This window comes from Lipophrys pholis (genome assembly GCF_963383615.2).
Source record: "Lipophrys pholis genome assembly, chromosome: 6".
In the NCBI taxonomy this organism is placed as follows: Eukaryota; Metazoa; Chordata; class Actinopteri; order Blenniiformes; family Blenniidae; genus Lipophrys; species Lipophrys pholis.
Window position 1 is genome coordinate 23,418,394 of NC_137629.1, and position 21,544 is coordinate 23,439,937.

General features: G+C 44.9%; 1 protein-coding gene across 1 annotated transcript; it reads left to right on the top strand.

Moving 5' to 3' along the window:
• Positions 1 to 13,002: 13,002 nt before the first annotated feature.
• On the top strand, positions 13,003 to 18,975 carry fgf16 (fibroblast growth factor 16). The gene is made up of 3 exons (XM_080465647.1): positions 13,003 to 13,496; positions 15,782 to 15,885; positions 17,739 to 18,975. Exons 1-3 carry the CDS (start codon positions 13,193 to 13,195, stop codon positions 17,982 to 17,984), a joined length of 654 nt encoding a protein of 217 aa, XP_080321773.1. The 5' UTR covers positions 13,003 to 13,192; the 3' UTR covers positions 17,985 to 18,975.
• The last annotated feature ends 2,569 nt before the right edge of the window (positions 18,976 to 21,544 follow it).

Consider the following 21,544-nt stretch of genomic DNA (forward strand, 5'->3'; position numbering starts at 1 on the left):
AACCAGTGTACCAGTTTTAGAGGTAGAAAAATGACAACTGCTTTGTTTTCTGTTGTTTCTACCATGTAATGGGCCTGCTTTGCTTCTTCTAGAAGTAGGGGCATGCTCTTGTGATATGTGTAGGATAGAGATTTGGAAGGAATATTAAGATGATAATCCAAAAATAAAATGGCTTCTTAAAACAATGAAACAAAGTAAAGTCCAAACTGATACCTGGATCCGGGTGAACTGAAGAGGAAAGATAGCAGAGGAGACGACAGAACGTAGGAGAAAACTAACCTGACCAGCTTGTGGGTGGCACATACTGTACATACTGGACAATAAGGACTGTCTGACAACAATCAAGGGAAATCAGCGATGGTGAGGCAGCACATGAGGGTGGAGCAACAGGTCACTGAGCTGAACACAGGCAGGGAACATGATTATAACTAGAAACTTTAACAAAAACAACATGGAAACCTGAGGATAGCAGGTACATTCTGTATGAGGGGAAAATTAGAAAATACCCAAGAATTAAGAAATAAATAAATTACGAAAAGGATTGGCAATGTGACAGATGGATTTTTGAGGAAAATGATTTGGCCTGTAAAGAGAAAAACAAGTTAAGGGGCACAACCGAGAGGAGAATGACTGAAAAGGAAAGTGTGGGAATAGCTTGAAGAATAACAGAGTTTCAGAAACAAGCAGCAGACGGATTAAAAACAAGAGATGAGTACAGACGTCAGACTGTCAGACTTTCTACCACAGTACAATACAGGAAGAGTCTTAATTAAAGCTGACAGGCATTTTATTTTGTATTTAATTTCTCTACAAACAAAAAACTTTATTTTTTTTTACTATTGCTGTTTTAAATAAATATTGTAATTATAGACAATGTATGTCATTCTTAAATTTGAGTATTTTGGTGTAACAGTTTCTGCATTGAGCAACTCTGTCAAATACAGATATATATGTGGATTGTTTAATGGGTGGATGGATGGATGGATGGATGGATGGATGGATGGATGGATGGATGGATGGATGAAATCATGATGACTAAATGTAAATGACCCTCTTTGCCCTGTTCGGTAGACATAGAAAAATCTCCCGTCATCAATCTCAGTCACAGAATAAGCATATAAAGAGTGAACTTTCCCGCTGTAATCATGACTCATGTCCTTGTAATCAACTCGGCAGACTCTGAGCACCTTCTTGTTTTCGACTTTGTCTGTAGTTTGGTTAACCTTTTCCTCTCCGACCCATGAGTAATATCAACATATAATATTTTTTTTAATGTTCCAACTGGAACCAAACTTTCACTTAACCACAGCTGACTTTAACGGCATTTTAAAATTAAAACAAAACTGACTTTGAAATAAAATTTTACTTTAAAAGTAAGCATTATGTTGCTAAAATTTAAATTTCACACCAGTGAAGATATTTTTAGGGGAACCAACATTTACATTTCATTCAACTAAAATTTAACTTAAAAATTAAACTCTAACTCATCTAAAGAGTAGGATTTAACTAAACTGAACTTTCACAAAAATCTACTTCACTCAATGAAAACTGAACTACAACTTCAACAGAAATCTAAATAGGATAAGCTTCAACTGAAATTTAACTTTAAGATTTAACAAACACATTAAGTTTCACTGAACTAAAACAGATCTTTAAACTCATTGTAACGCCATTAAAACTGAAGCTTAACCGAACTGAAACTAAATGTCATTAAACAAAAAGTAACTTGAACTGAAATCTAAACAGAATAAACCTAAAATGAAACTAAAGCTTCACTAAACTTACTCTGAACTGGAACTTACAACTGTAGCCTGAGGGAAAAAAAATCCTTTAACCCCATTAAAACTACAACTAGACTTCACTTTACTTAACTTACCTTATTAACATTTAAGTTCATTTCAAAGAGTAAATTACACTCTCCTGGGGGCAAAAAAAAAAAAAAAAGTAGATGAGTCAGCTTTTTACCATCTCAAAGCTTGATCCTAATTCTAAATCTAAACCTCTTGAACCACCAGCTCGACTGGAGGTGCCCCATAAAGACTCCGTTCAAAGTGAAATGGAAAATCAGTGTAAACTAAAGACCTTTTGTTCCACCGCCCTGCGTCTGATAACTACTTTTATCTCTCCTCGCATTTTTCTCCCTTCTAATCCTCGGCACATCGACTCAAACAAGGAAATGAAAACTTCCATTTGATTCCATAAATCCGTTTGGCACGTAAACAAAGCCTCCTCTCAGTGTGTGATCTCCAGGAGAGGCAGCGCCTCATCAAATTACCACAGCTATTCATATCTGCATCGGCTCCACTGGAAAGGTTAAGGTAGAAACCAATCCCATCTTTCCTCGCCAATCTTCAAGTCTCTCCTAATTGTCCGCTGTTTAGTGCCTGGATTCAGTAGCATCGCCTGTCCAGCGGGCGGGAGTGTAATGAGCCTCTTTATGTGAGCGAACAAGGAAAGCTCACATATTTTAATTCATATTGTTTTTACTTTTATCAGCAAAGTTCAACTTTGATAAACTTCTGGTCTTTAGTCTGATCGTCCATCAACTCTGATGGTTTACATGATTTACATGTGTGTAAATAAATAAATAAATAAAAACTGGTGTAATTTATGTATAGCTCATTCTTCTGAATTAAATATTAGTTCCATAGCACCTTTCAGAAATGTAGTGTGGTTCAATGTGTTTCACATGTGACGGACACAAGGTAAAATAGATGGATCTGAATAGACACAGAAACATACATCTACTGTGCATATGTGTATAACTGTGTACGCACACGTGCAAACACTGAGTAATACAAACAAAGCCATGTATTCATCCATCCTTCTTAAAATATACAGCACAGACAGACAACCAATCACACCTACAGGCCATTTAGAGTCACTGTTTACCCTCAAATATATGTTTTTTAAATTAATAGGAGGAAACTGAAGTGGCTGGAGTGAGCGCAGGAAGATTGTATTATTAACTGATTACATGAAATAATCACTGACTCGTATTTGGACATCGAGATCTGTTACGACAAAACATTTTGACATCAGAGTCAAAATGCTGCATACAGCGGGGTTTTAAAACGTCTGAATTTGTGTGCACTTCAGGTGGACATTATTCTCAGGTCATTTATTTTGGACAAAGCAACATGAAGACTTTAAAAATCTAAACCGAGAGCTGGAGGACTGACGTCCTGCAGGGCCGCTGTTTCTTTACTTGAAAGCAACTGTGCAGTTCCACACCGTCTCACACGGCATCCCCACTACACTGTGTACAAAACACATATCTATTTCATGGAGCTTCACAACCCCATAAGGTCCAAAGCCCGATGTTGTAATCAGCGCTTTGGCGTCCATCTGCAGTTTCAAAAGGCCAAGAGTGAAATGTAGTTTTTTTTTGTTTTGTTTTGTTTTGTTTTTTAATCACATTAAATTTCAACAAATTTAATGCGAGATGGCACTTGTGTTTGTTTGGCGGCAAACACCTAGATTGATTAAGCTTTTGCATGAGAGTCGAACAACAGGTGTCTTTGTGCACATAAGACGGCGGCGAGCAGAAAGCGGTCGGCGCTTAGAGTTTCATTCTTTGAAAGTGATATGGGTGAGCTGCTTTTCTCAGGCCTAACCCCAGATCTGCCGTTGATGGACAGACCACCCAACTCTCAGCCCTTATAGCACACAGTGGGGCCGCTCGCTGCAAAGGCAGTCCCCTGTCATTCTCCTTTGGGAAGGAAATGGATCAGCCGACTGTTTGTCAAGTACACTGTCAGGGTCTCCTACAGAATCAAACGGCCGGCGTTACACTAATGGACGCCGCTGAACTTCATTCAGCTCTTTACAAACTCCTTACATTAGTCTCTCAAAGTGGCTCAAAAGTGTGACAGCAGCAACACCAAAGGAAGAAAGTTCATTGTCGCCCTTTGTTGAAGTACAGAAATGTATCTTGTAGGGAAAATGGGACGCTGGAATCAAGCAGAATCCCCAAAGATAAATGACATTTTTATGGTGATCTGTCCCCTTTTCCTGTCAGGCTCAGCCCAACGCCCCCCTCTTTCACTTTACTGTGGGACTTTATAGGAGGTTTCTGCCCCGTATTCTGATCAGAATAAAGATTCTCCCGGGACGTGGCCGTGCCAGAGCGCAGGATGCCAGAGCCATTGGTCAGAGGCGTAGGACCGCGGCTCAGCCTCCCCAGGCCACTCAACTGACAGCAAGCTGCAGCCAAGAGTGGACTCAGACTGAGACAAAAGACTCACACCCATCCTCTCATCTCCAACAACATCTTTCTCCTCAAGCTTGCCCTCTTATTCTCCGCGTTCTGAATTATCCGACATCTGCACGATGATCACACACATACGGAAACGAAAAGAAATCTGAAGATGGAGGCCGGACCTCGGTTCTTCTTTAGCGCAACAACAAAACGAGAAGAGCCAAGCGCTGCGTCAAATGTGAAGCCAAAACGAGCTGCTCAACGTCTCGTCCTGGCACATCAAGCGCTCTTGTCTTCCCGGACACAAACCCCTCAATCTATCTTTCACCAAGATCTCGCTGTGTTTTATCTTTTGTTTTTTTCTTTTGCTGTCAGAAGACATGTTGATAAATACATACTCACACTGAGCGCTCGATCTGTGATAGCATACAAGCTCTATTTGGCGGGCGAAAGGGTGTGGGGGGGGGGGGGGCAACTCTGTAAGGACAAATCCTAAACATATGTCACCCTCCCCTCGCTGGATAAGATCTGAGATACTGAAAATTACCTTCATGGCGTTCCTGGGGGCGGCTCTTATGAGGGAACCCCTCCCCAATTAAACCGGGGCCCCATGTGTCTCTCCAATTGAGGGAAATGTAAACTAGATTGAACAGTTCGGCCAGCAAATAACGCAAGCTGCGCAAATGGAAAACCTACCCACACCATGAGGGGAAAAAAAAAATTTATATCTGACCTCCGTTTAATGCGGCTTATGTCAACATTAGCGTTTAATCCATACGCTTAGGAAAGTGTGGACAATTTCTTGCGATGAGCTTTGAACCGGTGACTTAAAGATCCCACCGTGAAATCAATCACTCTTTTGCCACATAAATCAAACAAGATATTAAACAATGAGGCCGAGAAGAAATGGAGCTCATGATTAATTTTTCTCTGGACATTTTTGTCAAAACGCTTACTTCATCCTATGCTTTATTCATTACTCAAACACATCTGGCTGACAGGTGCCGTGTCTGTTAAGCGTTGAGTAATTTCATTCCAGCAAAGAGGAGCGAATGGAGAGCAGTGGAGGATAAGGTACTCTATCTTCTATCTGTGATGACATCAGGGCTCCGAGAGCTCGTTGGAGATGGAGAGTCACAGCGGCGTTGCTCGGCTTTCTACAGACAGTAATCCAGCCCGCCGCTGTCAGTGTCCTTTCAAAGCACTGATTACTCCATTTCCAAGGGCCTAATCTCTGTAAACAATCTCTGTTTTCATTATCTTTTAAACTGATTAGCCCGATGAATATAACTTTCCAGCGCTGGTCTCAGACAGAGAAAAAAAAAAAAAAAAAAGCCCTGCCATATTGATGCCAGCTGTAGCTGCATGACATTACAAGAGAAATAAAGCTGTGATACAAACACAGATAGAGGAGCGGACCGCAGGGAGGAACATGTGTGACTGAGGCGTGCTTAAGAAGAATGGCGGACATTGGATTGAGAAGGGGAAAAAAAAAGAAAAAAGAAAGATTTGCTTCGGGAAAATCTTTAACCTGTTTGTGGTTTTGCACAATTTGCAACAGAATTTTAGAGTGAAAACCTGGGAATAAACAAAGTCTCAAGCAGATTGAATTGACAGCACAAATGTAAGTGCCTAAAGATTGTTGCTGTCTGCTAAACCTGACGTAATGTAAAACTGCAGTGCTTCGACGCTCAGATATTACGGTGAAGATTGAGAGTTCCCTTATCATTTTGTACTGACCTCCTTGTCCTTTGTGCCAGTGGGATTTAAAAGTTGCTCTCCTCTCGCTCTGGATGCGGTGAGGTAACGTTTGCCCGCAGCACGTCTCCATCTGGTGAGAAACACTTCCAGCGTGCCGAGCACAACATCTTGGCCCTCGGTCTCCTCCATCAGGATGTGATGAACGTGGTGCACCTGCCTCAGCCTCCAGCCTCGTTTCTGGCAGCAGAAAGTCTGTCTCAACCTTACAACTATTCACCCCCCATATCATCAAAGACAGAGAAGCTTTTGGATCAAAACACAGAGTTTCTTTGCATTCCTTCCCGTTTTAACCTCCCAATACAAATTATCAACAGTGAACTCACTCAACCCATTAATCCTTTCAGTGTTTTGTTTTTTTTTGGGGGGGGGGGGGGGGGGGGGGGGGGGTTGGGCCAAAATTCATCTTTAAGTCAGTTAAAAAATCTCTGGTAACAGAGCTGTTTAACATCGATGAGAGAGCAAAAGACGTGTCTTTGGTTCATTGTGTTTGGTAAACAATCCGTGGGTTCTTAGGCACGGGCCCACACAGTCACCCCGAACTGTAAATCACTCCAGACAGTAAATTACCTTCACTAATATACCAGATCTGAGTGTTCACTTAAGTCAACAACCAACCCAACAACAGACGGGGAGAATAACAGCAAAGAAACGACGTCAGACGCCGAGACGGCCTTGATTACAGAAACTGAGAGAAAAACTCAACCAATCACGCCAGGGGAGTCAGAGAGCTGGACGGCGTTTGCATCGTGACATGGAGGAATGTTTAAAAATGAAAGCAAAAAAGAATAGAGGGGGGAAAAAGTCGACCTGCGTCACCCTGCTCTGAACTCCCCACTTTAATTAACTAATGTATCTCCATTTGTCATAGCGTGACATTGCATGATTCTGAGGCAATCTGAGCTGTTGGCCGGGCCCTGAAAAGGGAAAACATCAGCACCCTCTACTGACGAGCCAGCCAGCTTCAAGGCCCCAGCAGACCTTTATTTCATTTCCTTTCATTTATATGAAGGTTGCTTGTCTAATTATCGTCTTGTGATAATGTTGCCACTGAGCTGACTGCTAATGAGGACCAGATTCATCGCAGAGCTGGAAAAACTCTGCACTGGTTCACGTCGTTTAAGTCCTTCTGACTGTTAATAAACCTGGAAGATTAAGAAACTGAGTGCCAGAGAGAAGGGCGGGTTGTGCGTTTTCTGTTATTTCTCAAGGGAGGACAGTCTTATTTGTAGGCCAATGGAAGAGTTTGGTAGAGTTTTCGTCCTCCTCGTAAAGTTGGGTTCAAAAAAAGGTACATTAAGATGTAAGCTGTCCCGGTTGTGGGCCTCGGCCTGCTGCGATGACTCACTGCAGCATCAAATCTGCTCACAGCTTTTAGTGCTCGTCTGTGTGAAGCCGTCACTTAAGAAATCCACGTTCTGATCGTGTGGTTTTCACAAAGTGAAAGAATCGGACACAATGAATAAATGACGATGAGCCCAAGACCCGAAAATGCCATATTTCTATAATGTAAGAAAACTGGATTAAAACAGGAATGATAACACGCATACAGTAACAGTATGACCACATCCTCAGCTCTGCTGCTCATCCCACAAATGCATGCTCCTTATAAACGTGGCACCAATAAAACTAGTATAGAAACTTTCCATTAGTATAATATTAATTGCCAAGAAGCAGTGTTACAGTGGACTTTGTATGTTTATTGAGTCCAGATGGATGCAATTTTATATTTCCACTATTCTTATAGCCGAGATTATTTTAAACAAACAAACCTTTGGTTTCACACTGATTTACAAAGCTACCAAGAGCTTCGGTCACCATCGTGTTCATTTTTCTATAACTTGATCTCTGATTTCATATGCTCAAAACTAAAGATCTGCAATATTGCACCTTCAAGACCTCGAGTTTCCCCAAAACAACAAGAGATTCCGCTTTGACTTCCACCGTCCCTGTAGGACTATAAACTTAATAGATGACTGAAATAAAAATGAATAATTCACTTCGCAAATAACGTCAGTCAAGTTACACAAGCCACGCTGGATGAAACAGAAGTGGAAGGCATTTTATATCACCTCACAAGATTAGTGAGAAAGCAAAATATAAACTATGATTCCGGGAATGATTATCATTATAAATCCTCCTCTCCCACATCTGCTGCAGCCAGAGGGGACAATAAGTCATTGTAGCAGAGAGAATTTTGGGGGGATATATTTGGCTTTTCTATGAAAGGGGCTGACTAAATATAAAGTGCAGGGTAAAGGTTTGCGTCAGTTCCGAGATATTCTGAGATACGGGACGCCTGGCCTTTTTCATCTCTGTGGAACTAAGCCCGCATCGGTATGTCACTGTCTCCTGGACTAAACAAATTAGTGTGTTTGATTGATCAAAGTTTATACGAGAGCAGGTATTTGATTTCAAACAGCAACGGGGGAAGAGAGGGAGACCGAGTGGGAACGGGAATGTAGATGTATGGAAACAGGCAGAGTGAGAGGGCAAAACAGCGAGGGGAGGAGGGAGAAGGGGGGGGGGGGGGGTGAGCAGCTGGATTGCCATGTAAATAGCTGTGCAGATAGGTAGGGTTGGGCTCTGTTCCAAAGGCTCTACAAAGGGCTCCTAACATCTGTTGGAGGGTAGATTCCTGCTCTGTGTTGTAGTAAGAATAATAGTCTCGCTCTGAGGGCCTGTTCCCTCATCAGACGGGATCATGATCACGCATATACACTCTCTAACGTCAGACTGCAGCCCTGCAGAGCCGAGAAACAGGCCAGCCCGTTATGGCTGTCGTTACCCGGCTCCTCAGTGGGCAGCGCGGACACACAGGTGGAACATCACTCAGATAAAGAGGGCTCATAAAACAAGAGCAGACTAATATGCGACCGTAATTAGTGCGAGTCAAGTGCCTGTATAACACTGTAAATGTCTTTTTATTACCCGACTGGTGGCTCTTTGAGTGCAGCTTCAAAGAGCAATGCATGAAAAAGCATTAAAATCTCACTTATATCATGGATAAGTAGGAAGGTTAAGCCATGAAAAATGGCTTTCAGTGTTCCAGTTGAAGACATCTCATGAAAACAGCAAAACCACAAGTTTGGAGTACGGATAATTAACTGTTAAACCAACATGTTGGAAACAAACCCACAATATTCCTACCATGGTTCCCTTTGAGTGAGGAAAAAAAAATGGTGGGACATCTCAGTTGGTGTCATGACAAAGATCTTTTTTTTTTTTTCTTCCCCCTCTGCCCAAAACATATGCAAGCAATTTGTACAACAAATGTTGGTTTTAGACCGTGTTCCTTGTATACAAGTGGCTTCTTAAAACCTGGAGGGCTCCATTCGTTAGTGCTTGAAAGCAAAGCAAACACATTAATTAACACTATCTTTACACAGCCAAGCCAAGGAAAGCAGGCGCTGAAATGTTACACCATTACCTAAATTCGCATGCATCTGTCCGTCCCCCCCCCCCCCCCCCACCCCCACCCCCACCCCCCGCCCCAACACCCCCGCCCCAACGTACCCTCCCAAACCCTGCCCCAGCACACGGCGCCCTTGAACAAGGCCGGAGGACCACCTGTGTGAAAGTGGAGACCCTCTCTGTTATGTCTCTGCTAGGGAATGAAATAACATGGAATCCAGCTCTGCAAATAACTCACAGTAAAGATCATTTTCCACATGCTGCTTGACAAAAGGTAAAATAAGAACAGATGATATCCTCTCCCTCTCTCGCTTTGGGAGTTTGCAGCTCTGCTCTGCAGCCTGGGCTCGGCGGCCTGTGAGCCTGGCTGAGCAGCTCTGCTTACAGGCAGACACAGGGTTTGACCTCTTTAGTGGCCTTGTTAACCGGCTGCTATGAGACACAAGCCCTCATCCCTGGTAGCCGCCGACACTGAGTCAGCCATTTTTTTTCTTGCCCTCTCTTGGCTGAGGTGAAGAAGGGTTTCGAGGAGCCGGATCCTAGATGTGAGGATGACGTGTCAGCCGTGGGGAACGGCAGGAGGTCTTCTTCTAAACTGGGCACCTATCAGGAAGCGGGGGCTGTTACAAGAAAACTGGAGGCCTCCAGGGAAGATTTTGATCCGGGCCAAGAAATAGTCCGGCACACACTCTCCTGTAAAACTGTTGTTGGTTTTTTTGTAGAGATTAAGCAAACAAGACGCAACATGTTAATGATTGAGATGCTGGTTGGCGCGCAGTGTTTCCAGTCTCCAAGCTAAGCTAAGCAGCTGCTTTCTTGAATTTCTGTACAGACATAAAAAGCTGCATCAACACCTTCCTCTAGCCAAGAAAGCATGTTTCCCACAAAACACTGAGCCGCTTTCTTAACTTCAACAAAGACTCTGAGAATTACACTCAACCACCTCCAGCATAATCGAATCAAACCCTTCTCAGTCTGTAGATCATGTTGGCTTTACTTATCTGACCGGACCTTTGCACCGCCCTCCGAGGGGGACGCATATGAAGTTTGTCTAATCCAAATAAACAGGTGAGGCACTTATTAGCCCCCAGTTCCAAATGCAAGTGTAACTTCATTTTCAATTTTGACTCTCTCGCCATGACTCATGGGAGAGTGACTTCAAAGCTGCTGCTATACACTTGAGGTCATTATCTTCATTTCTATATCCTCTGCAGGTTCTCAGCATATGGGAACATTTTAACTCTGGATTTCTTTTTTCCTTTTTTTTTTTTTTGCATCTGCAGCCATAAATCTGCCATGTCAACTATAAAATATGGCTGACCAGCAACAGATGTAGCTCTAATAGCTACCAAAAAAAAAAAAAGAAATCAAAATTTACCACCACTAGATTTTTATTGTAACTCTAAGATTGATTTCTGTTTTGTGTAGAGGAGATGCACAGTGAGCGAGACGCAGGACACACACTCACGAGGAAGGGAGAAAGGAGGATTGGGGTGTTTCCTTTTAATTTTCTGTTACCGTGCTTCACTTGCCCAATTTCATTCTTTCTGCTTGTCTCTCTTTTTTCTTTAATCGCTCTCCTTCCACCCTTGAGCTGAGACGAATTCTCCTTTCATCCTCTTCTCCGGCGAGGGCCCTGGTGTCTGTTCGCACAAAGCCCGGCCATCAGTGACTCCTCGTCAACCCCTTGCCCAATTCATCAAGCAGAGGCCCATGGGCATTCATCACCCCCACCACCTTTCATATCCCGCACCAGCTGAAAGCCACTGTCCCTCCTCTGACTTCAATGCAGCCATGACACACCCGTAAGATTTATAGTGGCATAATTAGTAGCAGTGAAAAGGGCCTGCGTGCTTTGGGAGGTCAATCATACTGTATCCCACTCAGAGGAACTCTCAAAGCCAGAAACATCTGCTTCAGAATAGATTGCACCACCGCCGCCACAGAAGTTGACGGATTAGCCCAAAAGACAAGAAGCCAAGGAATCCATCGAAAGCCTGACAAGTGACATCAAAACAATCATACACACTTTGCGTAATCTCAGCACAGTATTTGTCACCGTTCACTGGAAGCGAGACACTGTCATAAATCCTACTTCTCCTCCGCGGGGAAGCTGCTGCTGCCTGTGATGAGCTGCTCTGAGGTGAGGACTCCCCCTCAGGACGGGGGTTTCTGCAAACAGCTTGGAGGAGGTCTAAAATAACATGCCTAATAGTTAAATGGTGTTATTGATGTAATCACGCCCTCCCAACCCACCCAACCTGCTGTCACTGATATCTCAAGAACAGTGAAGTAATTAAAACACTCCCAGAGTTTGTTTTCATTTCCATCTTCACACAGAAATAAAGTCTTCACCAAACAGCTGCGTTTGTCTTTTTTCTTTTTCTTGAGCTGCCACAAGTTGGGACCTGCTGCACCATTGTGCACACTGGGGATGCAAAATCCCCATTCAGTCATAAATTACACCCATTATTCATTAGTCCTGTTGTGGCTTCCTCCGTGTACTTTTTCATGTGCATCATTAAATCATCATCAAATGCTTTCACTGTACCGCATTTGTTTCACCACTGTGTTTATGATTTTTCCATCATGTCTCTGCAAAATGAAGCACGATAAAGTAACAAGTAATCTTTCAAGGAGAGTCAAAAGAGCTGTTTAAATACACTCATCTCAGCCTGTGTATGAACGGACCTGTGCTACATATCAAGCATTTTTCTAAGACCAACTTCTTTTGAGTCTTTCCACAAACTTCAGCAGATGTTTAATGTCGAAGAGGCTGAAAAACACGTCTGAAACACTTCCTTCAAAAGTGTCCCCGATGACTGTAAAAGATAATTTATCTCTCCACCAGTGGACCAGATATAATATCACGCGTCATCAGCATTTTGGATTTTCCCTTCTTTCCCCCTCCTTGCCAGTAGTATGAGTGGTTAAGCTGCTGGTTTGCTGGAGCACATTGCAAACGTTGTGCAGAGGGGCGAGGAAGCACCTGCTTCCAACAAGGAGGTGGAGAAAATGCTCTCATGAAAAGGTCCAACTTCACCGGTTGGCACTGAAACGTGTGCAGGAGGTTGGTTTACTCTGAGATTATACACAGGGTATTTCGATAATCTTCTGGGGTGCACGTTGCTTTGTGGATTTTCTTTTCTTTTTACTAACTCCAGGAGTTTGTGGCTTGACCAAAAACCGACATGGATAGCTTTTGTGGTGATCTACTTGTTACAGTTTAATGACATTTATGGTTTGACGATGATGGTCTCTGCTCCTGCATCTGTATCGCATTTCAATCCACCATAAACTGTTGCCAGAGTTTCCTCCTCGAGGATAGGCGATGCGCTTTTATCAGGCAGCCACGGCGCGCAACGGGAGGACTGCAGCCGCGCGGAGGCACTTCTGGACTCGGATTATTGCGATCTGCAAGTAGATAGAGCTCTCTGAGAGAAAAAAGTGACATGGTCGTATAGACAGCGGCACCATCAGTCGTAAAAGTTGGGCTGAAAGTGCGCGTAAAGTAAAAGCAAACTGATGCGCGTAAGAAGGGATGCCAGCCAGGCGTGGCTTGTGCGTGAACATCCAATGTGAGAATGCGTGGGGAGCATGTATATAATAGAGTCTTCCATTTGATAAACACAGATATCAAACTCATGATTATAGCAAAGGACTGTCAATAAACTGAGAGGACTCGGTTGGGCTTTTTGTCTTTTTTTTAATTTTTTTTTTTGTGTGGAGGAACTCGGCGCGCTGGGTACACGCTTTGTGCGTGCATGGACCGGACTTGTGTGAACTGTTCTACCTCCCTTACTCCACCGTACATCCTAAATGCCTTCGCTTAATTTGACAGCTGTACACACGATGGCAGAGGTCGGAACTTTTCTAGGGACGCTCGACTTGGATTTACAAAGCTTTCCTGCGCTGGGGAATATTCCCTTACCGGAGTCTCCAGTCGGGCTGAATGAGCAGCTGGGGCAGATTGAAGGCAGGCTGCAGCGGGGGTCGCCCACAGATTTCGGGCACCTGAAAGGAATCCTGAGGCGGCGGCAGCTCTACTGCAGGACCGGCTTCCAGCTGGAGATATTCCCCAATGGCACTGTGCACGGGACAAGGCAGGACCACAGCAGATTTGGTGAGTTTACACTCATTCTCTAACTTTTTTTTGTTTGTTATTGTTGTTGTTGTTGCCGTGAACTTTGGAGACTTTTAGGATTGTGATATATTTGGATAAAATATGTTTGTAGATTGATTTAGTGGTTCCCAATGATAACACTACCTAGCAATTGTTGCCTAATATAAATACTCTTATGTAACGTGTCGTTATCAGTTCAGCTTTGTATTTTTGCAGCTGTTGCCTGCACTCAACAATTAGGAAGCTTTTTTTCCTGCGGCATCCCCAATGGACACTCGCTCGTGCGTCACTGTCACCTGGCGCGCAGGAAAGCGCAGCCACACACCTTTTTTTTTTTCACTCGGCAATCCCCGCTGCGCGTGGGGCGCAGGTGTCTCTGATGGAAACAAGAATGCTCGTGCTCGTCTGGCGGCCCCAGCAACGACGAGCGTGCATGTGAACAAATCCATCCAGGGTGCACCGGTCCATCACACAGAGATAGTGATACACGCTTACATGCACACCTGAGGTTTGTGGGTGCATGTGCTCAGGGAGACTCCACATAGAAAGGTCTGAATACCACAACCTTTTTGCTCTGAGGTCAGAGTGTTAACCGCAGCACCACATCAGTGAAGAGTCGGTGGCTCTAAAACGCCTTCGTTGTTGCTGTTCCGGGTTGTGACAGAAGGAAAAACAAGTGTAACTCCTCACATTTTAAACGACCCACACTGAACACTTTGATCGTATGTCGCCCAGTCTGAACTTGTGGCGTTGAGCCGAGATAACGTCGTCCAACCCGTGAAAAGTCCTGTCTGGTAGTGTGCTGAGAAACGTGGAGAGATAAGCTGGGTGAGTTGGATTGAGGTGAGCCCAACTGGTTGGATCAGTAGTTTTGACCCCGCTGTGGTCGTCAGGTGTCTTTGACCCGAACACTTTCCCACCCTTGAATTCTTTCATCAGTAATGCCATGGTGTTTCGTCACCAGAACCACGAAACACCGGAGAAAGGTGTCGTTCTCTGGGTGATTGAGTTATTAGCTGAAGATCAGTGGACTGTCATGGATGATGGAGCTCCCTGAATTCTAAATCCGAGTGTACTCCTCTCCCCAGCAGGCTCGCTGGCATGCCTCCTCCAGACCTGCAACCTAAAACTCGGCTTAAGACGTCTGAGCATGCAAGGAACACATCAATCCTTGCCTTACGAGGAGCAAGTGTGATAAAAGTGTGTTAGTCGAGGTGGAAAGTATCAGTCCACAACACACCACCAGTCAAAGACATGCGTGTCAGAGGTGATGTTCAGCTCGTGGGAGACTGTCGGGCTAAACAAACGGGGTCGGAGGGCAGACACGCACACGCCTCACATCCATGCAGTCATGCTGCAGGTGCAGGTCAGCTCAGTCACTGCTGGGAAAAAAAAAAAGGCAGAATAGCTCTAAATTAAAGCATGACCACTGTGGAATTCAGAGAAGGTTTAACATTCAGACCTGAGCCAAAACAAGCCAGTTTACAGGGATGGGTGGTCCGCGTGTTTGTTTCTGGCTTCACTTAGCTTTAAAAAGCAAGGTCTTTTGTCAAAGCTGCAAGGAGGACATGGCTTTGATTAAAGGGATATGAAACACGCTTTTCACCCCACTAAAAATTAGAGGGATCTTCTCTGTCGTCCTCCGGCATCAGATGAGGTCGAAGAGATGGGGACCAGGTGGCTCTGAGCCGGCCCCTGCCAGCCGGCACCGCCAGCTGGATCCTCTCTCACTAACCTCCCGCATCACAACAGCCGACGGCTTTTCGTTTTACCAGTTGTTTACCGGCCTTTGAAGTGGATGTTCACTTTGCTGCAGCTTCCTGTAAGTCAGCAGTTCGCTGAACAAGTTGCCCACTTCTCAGCTGCATAAAAGTGACTTGTGGGTTTGTTATAGTAGCCAGTGGGAAACTCCCACAGTCGGAATAAACACATTTACAGACGACCTCAAGCCATTGTGATGAAGTGATATGTGGTACTTAGACAAGACTCAACAGAAAGCTTCTGCCAGTCTGTGTTTTTTTTTTTTCTTTTCTTCTTTTTCTTATGTCATTAATGAGAATGTAAATCTTTTTGTAGCGTCAGAAGTGTAATTGTTCAGGTAAAACATGGGGTAGCCAGGAACTCTACCCTGATTATTTCCTAAACAGGAATTCACAGCTTCATCAGTACCAAATCAAAACCAGCTATAACTTAGGCGGAGGCCACCTTGCGGCTGTTTCCTTCGGGCCGCCGACACTTTGTGTGTTTTCTTGACCAGTTGGCACCCTGTGTGTGTTTGACCTCAGGTATCCTGGAGTTCATCAGTCTGGCAGTGAGTCTGGTCAGCATCAGAGGGGTGGATGCCGGACTCTACCTCGGCATGAATGAGAAAGGAGAGCTCTATGGGTCGGTGAGTTCAAAACGCCTCCATTCAGTGGCAATCCTGCCCACACCATCTCAGCTCAGGCAGTTATTCAGCAAATGACTGTGCTATCAAAAAGTTGGACACCAAGGTTCAATACGTGGCAGATATGAAACCCGCAGTGAGACAAAACAAGTGTGTGTTTCTTTTTATTCTTTATACTCGCTTTGCACGAGAGAGGATTCAAGGAAAAGCAGCTTTCTGAGAGAAAATCCACCTCTTCCTTTAGTTTTCAGATTATGCAGAAATATTTACATATTTTCCCAAAGTGGAGGCAGGGAGGTTTTGAGTCACGTTGGATGTGAGCTGCGGGTGATTTTTGGTTGAGGTCACGTCCCGGTGCACTCAAGTCTGGTGTGCAGTGTTTGCAAAAGTTTGTACTCCAGTTCCACGAGAACATCTTCGACATCCTGAATGACTTCTTCTCATAATCGGTGGCTAGATGGACACAGAGGAGAGGGGAGACATACAGACAATGAGGGGGAAGTATGTGAGGGCTACCTGTATCAGGTGTCCCAGGGCATTACCTGAGGGCCTCTCGGGGTGGGGGCGGTGGGGGTCACACTCCCCCATGGCTCTAAACATTTGGAACAGAGGCGACTTTTAAGACTGGCCATTATGTTGAGGGTGCAGATATTGTTACTGCGAGCTATCGGAGTCTTCCATCGTGGAGCTTTGACTCTGTGGGAGGAAGGGGGCAGATGGCGGTGGGAAGTGGTGATTTAGGGGTGTGGGGGGTAATTGCACACCTGACTGAGTCACCTGACTGACATTGAGAGATGTAGGCATGTCTGTCTGAATGCGAGGGGCCGGGGGGGGGGGGGGGGGGGGGGGGGGGGGGGCAGGGAGATGGGTACTTCCGTCCCAAAACCACCACCAGACCTTGACAAGCTTTTGATCCGATGAGGGTGTGTGTGTGTGTGTGTGTGTGTGTGTGTGTGTGTGTGTGTGTGTGTGTGTGTGTGTGTGTGTGTGTGTGTGTGTGAGTGTGTGTAGTTGGCCCAGTCATGTGCCCTCTGGGCTGTGTTTACAGACAACAGCTTCACCACACAGCCGCAGCCAAGCAGAACCTGACAGCCAATCAACAAAATTGCCTCTGGAATTAAACACAACACTCCTGCACAAACACTTGCCAGGGCAGTAAAGTGTGTGAAGGGCAGAGATTGACAAACAGATGGATGTCTTCGCTGCCAGGCCAAGAGAGAGTGGGAGGTAGAAAGTTTTGTCAGGACACCCCCTCCCGAGACGTGATTTGCACTTTTGGCTGTGGGTCCTCGGTGACACCTTTCTATTTGAGTCCCGGGTCTCTCAGAGCAGCAGAGACTGAACGTTCTTGGCAGGAGAACAGTTCTAACCCCGATGTGTCTCTCATTGTTCTCGCCCGCTCTCTCAGCCAAAGCACTCTCTCACCTGCTGAACCTGCAGCCATCGCTCATGTCTGAGAGAGAGAGAGAGAGAGAGAGAGAGATAGAAAGAGAGAGAGAGAGAGAGAGAGAGAGAGAGAGAGAGAGAGAGAGAGAGAGAGAGAGACGGGGTATGCCTTCTTACTGTTTTCGCTGCATCACAGGAGGAGAAGTAATTCTCCGTGCGCTGAGGAGAGGTTAACAGGTCTAAAGAGTGAGTGTGGAGCGTAAAGAGAAAAGCTGCACATAATGACTTCCCCTCTCTTGACATAATGAGCACCTGCCCAAAGAGTTTCCACTGGTCCATTTCAAGTCCGAGCTGCAGTCCAGGATAGTTGAACTTGGTGAATTAGTGGAATCTGCCTGCTGAGTGTCATCTCCACCTGTATTGTTGTGTGTCTGTAATCCAGACTAACCTGTGGGTTTCCTCCCCTGCAGAAGAAGCTGACGGCGGAATGTGTGTTCAGGGAGCAGTTTGAGGAGAACTGGTACAACACCTACGCTTCAACTCTGTACAAGCACACGGACACGGGACGCTTTTACTACATCGCATTAAACAAGGACGGCTCGCCCAGGGAGGGCAACAGGACTAAGAAACACCAGAAGCTCACCCACTTCCTACCCAGGCCGGTGGAGATCGAGAAGATCCCTCAGGCCTACAGGGATGTATTCCAGTACAGGTGACCAGCGCTCCTCGCTGGGAGAACTGGTTCCGTTCAGAGGCACAGAAATAAACAAGGAAGAGGAGGAGGGCGAGGCGGGGGTGGGGGCGGGTGGGAGTGTTGCGGATATTTTCGACCTGGTACAGAACTGTTTACCCTCGACTCCCCCCCTGAGGTCACTCTGTTTGCACCTCGGCTCGCTGCCAAGCACGTACGGCGGTGACATAAACATTGTTCCTGGATGTCGCTTCCTCGCCTTCGCAGCCGAGGGGAAAGTCGTCTTGTAAAAACCACTGGGAAACGAAGAACGCCCCCCCCCCCCCCCCCCCCCCCCCGAATGTGGGCTGATCAGGAAAAAATGAAATCAGGTGCCTTGTTAGTCTCAATACTCTTCAGTCGTGTGTAGATAACTGAAGTTACACAGAATGAGACGTGGCTCTGTGCAGCACTATACTAAACTGACGCTTGACAAAGAAGAGACTCTGAGGAGCGCTCGCTGACAGAGGGCGCTGCGGGCGACACGCTCCAACCACTACACACTCCGCCACAGAAGCATTAATGTACGAATGAGAGAAGGTACGAGTCAGAGGAGCACAGACGATCTGCTGCGTTGGATTGTCGAGTACTGCAAAATGGGTAGGAAGAAAGTCAGAGAGCAAACTACTGCCAGACAAACTGGGGTTCTTCAAGTTTTCTTCAAGTTTCAGAGACGGACGAGGGGAATAACATTCCTGTGGTGGCTATCGGATCGATGACACGGCACTTACTGCACATTCAAGAGTCCCACCCGGTCTAAACGTCACGTACATCATATTTAAATAGATCAACTATCCAAAAAGTGTCCTGTAGGAATTATATGCAAGACAAGTGATTAAGCTGGGGATGAAAGCACTTCTCTGTCGTTGTAAAGATTAAGCAAGGGGATTTTTTATTTTTTTTTTTATATAATGGATGGCGACTTGTAATGTTCAGAGTGTCGGGAACATTATTAAAAATGCAAGCAGCTGAGGTGTACATATGGGTGATCCTATTTATGAGATGTACAATATATTTATTTTCTACATATAAAGTATAAATGTAAATCTATATATTTATTTATTACAAAGACTTTATTTTGTAATGAACTTGAAGTTATCTGGACTGCAGATTCTACTGAAATGACACCAAAAGAGAAAAAAAAGTAAACAGAAATATGAAGAACTGCAATGAACATGACAATAAAATTGTCTTGCTATCGAGAGCTCATTGTGAGAGACTATTTTTGCCTGAATTAAAGTCTGATGTACCAATTAAAGCCAGATATATAATATATGTGAATGTTGCATGTCTTTCCTTTGATTTGATGTGATTTCTTCAGCCTGTGGAAACGACGTGTTGCTGTGAGGTGCAAGATATCGAAACAGAAAAAAACCTTTTTTCTTCATCCCAGTAAAAGAGGCTTTACATTTGAAAGATAATAATGCAGCAGCAGTGTCACGTGAACCATACCTCCTTCAGCTCCCTAATCTAGTCTTTATACCCTCCAATCTTCACTCTGTTAACGTTACAGCGGCAGATCGCTCAAACATCTGCAGATAAATGTAAAGTAAAACTGAAATCTCTCACCTGTTTTTACCCTTTTTAAATGAGTACTTATCAACTGAAATGAATCTTCCGTCACTTGTTTGTGAAGACAGTCACTACGCAGTGTTTTACAATCTTGTCCAAAGTAGAGACGGATTTATTTGAAAAGATAAGAGCAGATTCTTTCCCAGAGGAGAACAACCTCCACAGTCTCATGCCAATTTGCCCCCCTAAACCCCCGAGCAAGCGAGGGTTACATTATCAAGTAATGTGCACAGTCTCTCCCTGTCTCCGTGAGGTCTTAAGTCACCCTACATCCACCGTACAAAATCAGATTCCTTGTGCAACTGGATCCCGACTCGTAATTGGCTTTACACATCAGCGTGGATTAGGAGCAGTGATTGGTTGTTCATTGCAGGGGCCTCACAGACTCCACGCTGCCGTCTGCAGCGGGGCCCGGCTGTGCAAACGGACAGAAACAGCTGAAGGCAGAACCAGCGGGATGTGCCTCGGACCCGGAGTGGCGGTAATCTGGGGGTGGGGGGGGCTGAGAGGGGGGGGACGGGATCAACATTTCAACATCTGCAATAGTTGTAATGTTTCTCCACTGGCAGATATCTGTAAGCTGTGAGAGCAAGCTCCCCTGGGGGGGAGGGAATGGAAAAGTCAAAGACATGCAGGGGGAAAACCCTGGCAGACTGAAAAATGAAAACAATACCAGGCGAGGGGGAAAATAGATGAAAGATTGGAGGGAGACAAGGGAGAGAAAGAGACAAAAGGCACTTAGTGCTGCGCGTGTGAAACACGGCGACGCCGTCGGGACGCTTCGGCCGACTGCTTCCTAAGCGTTTGACATTTCCTGTTGGAAATTGAATTGATATGAAACCGTGAGGTTGAGCATGTAGTGAGTGTAGTATGTAGTGATAAATAAAACTCCATCTACAGGTTAACGTGACAAAAACCAGAAATAGATCGACCAAAGACAGTTGCGTTGTGGTTTTGTGCAGGGCAGCGTTTATCAGCTGTGAGCCTGACGGTTAAATAGCAAACATGTCTGGTTATAACCACGTGTTTACTTGTATCTTTATTTATTTTTTAACGCAAAGTAAGCAGCTCTGTGCTGCGTTTACCAGAGAATTAAGAGCCGTATTAATCCTGGCAACAAAGCAAACCTAATCCAAACACAAGACCGATCCCATCATGTAAAATCTATTTCTTAAAATCAGTCCTTTTATCGTTTAGTTTTTAGTTGGACGTCATTCCTCACATCTTAGTTTTTTTTTTTTTTTTTAAATCTTTGATTTGGATGAGAAAGGCCTGAAATGAAAAGACAATATCTGTGAATCAGGAGAACTAAGCGCTACCCTTTTATAAACTTGGACGGCTCAATGTGAATTTCTGGTCAAGGTTTCACTCATGACTCAGATTTCCTCCCAACACTTGTGTCCCCTGATAAACGGTGACGTCTCCGTCCAGGACCGTCGATGTGGTGACTTGTTGAGTGTCATAAAAACCGATCTGGGAGGAGCCGCTTTCATACAAATCAGGTTACATGTGAGGTTTAGAGGGATCTTGAAATGTCCAGCCGCTGAAAACGGACCAACTCATGTTGGCGCGAGAGCGAACACGCATCACAAAGCTCAGAATCACATTTCAGAGATTTTTTTTAATTTAACGTCGGGGCGCGACCTGTCCAAGGTGCGTCCTGCCAATCGCCCATAATGAACTGGTGGAGTTTGTGCTTGGACAAACTATTATAGTGCTCTTTAAGATCGTGGTTCCACCAAAAACTGACAGCCTGAATGAGTCATTTCACCGTCCAGCCAGTGTCCGGTGGCGACATTTCTACAATAAATGTAGGAACAGGAGTGAATGGTGTCCGGAAGGTACCGGAACAGCGACTCTGAAAGTGTTATTCCCACTTGATGTTTGAGAAGAAATCATTAAAAAAATATATATTTTTAGAAACACATTTTTATTACTGCATATAAGTATGATGGGGGTGGGGGGTGGGGTACT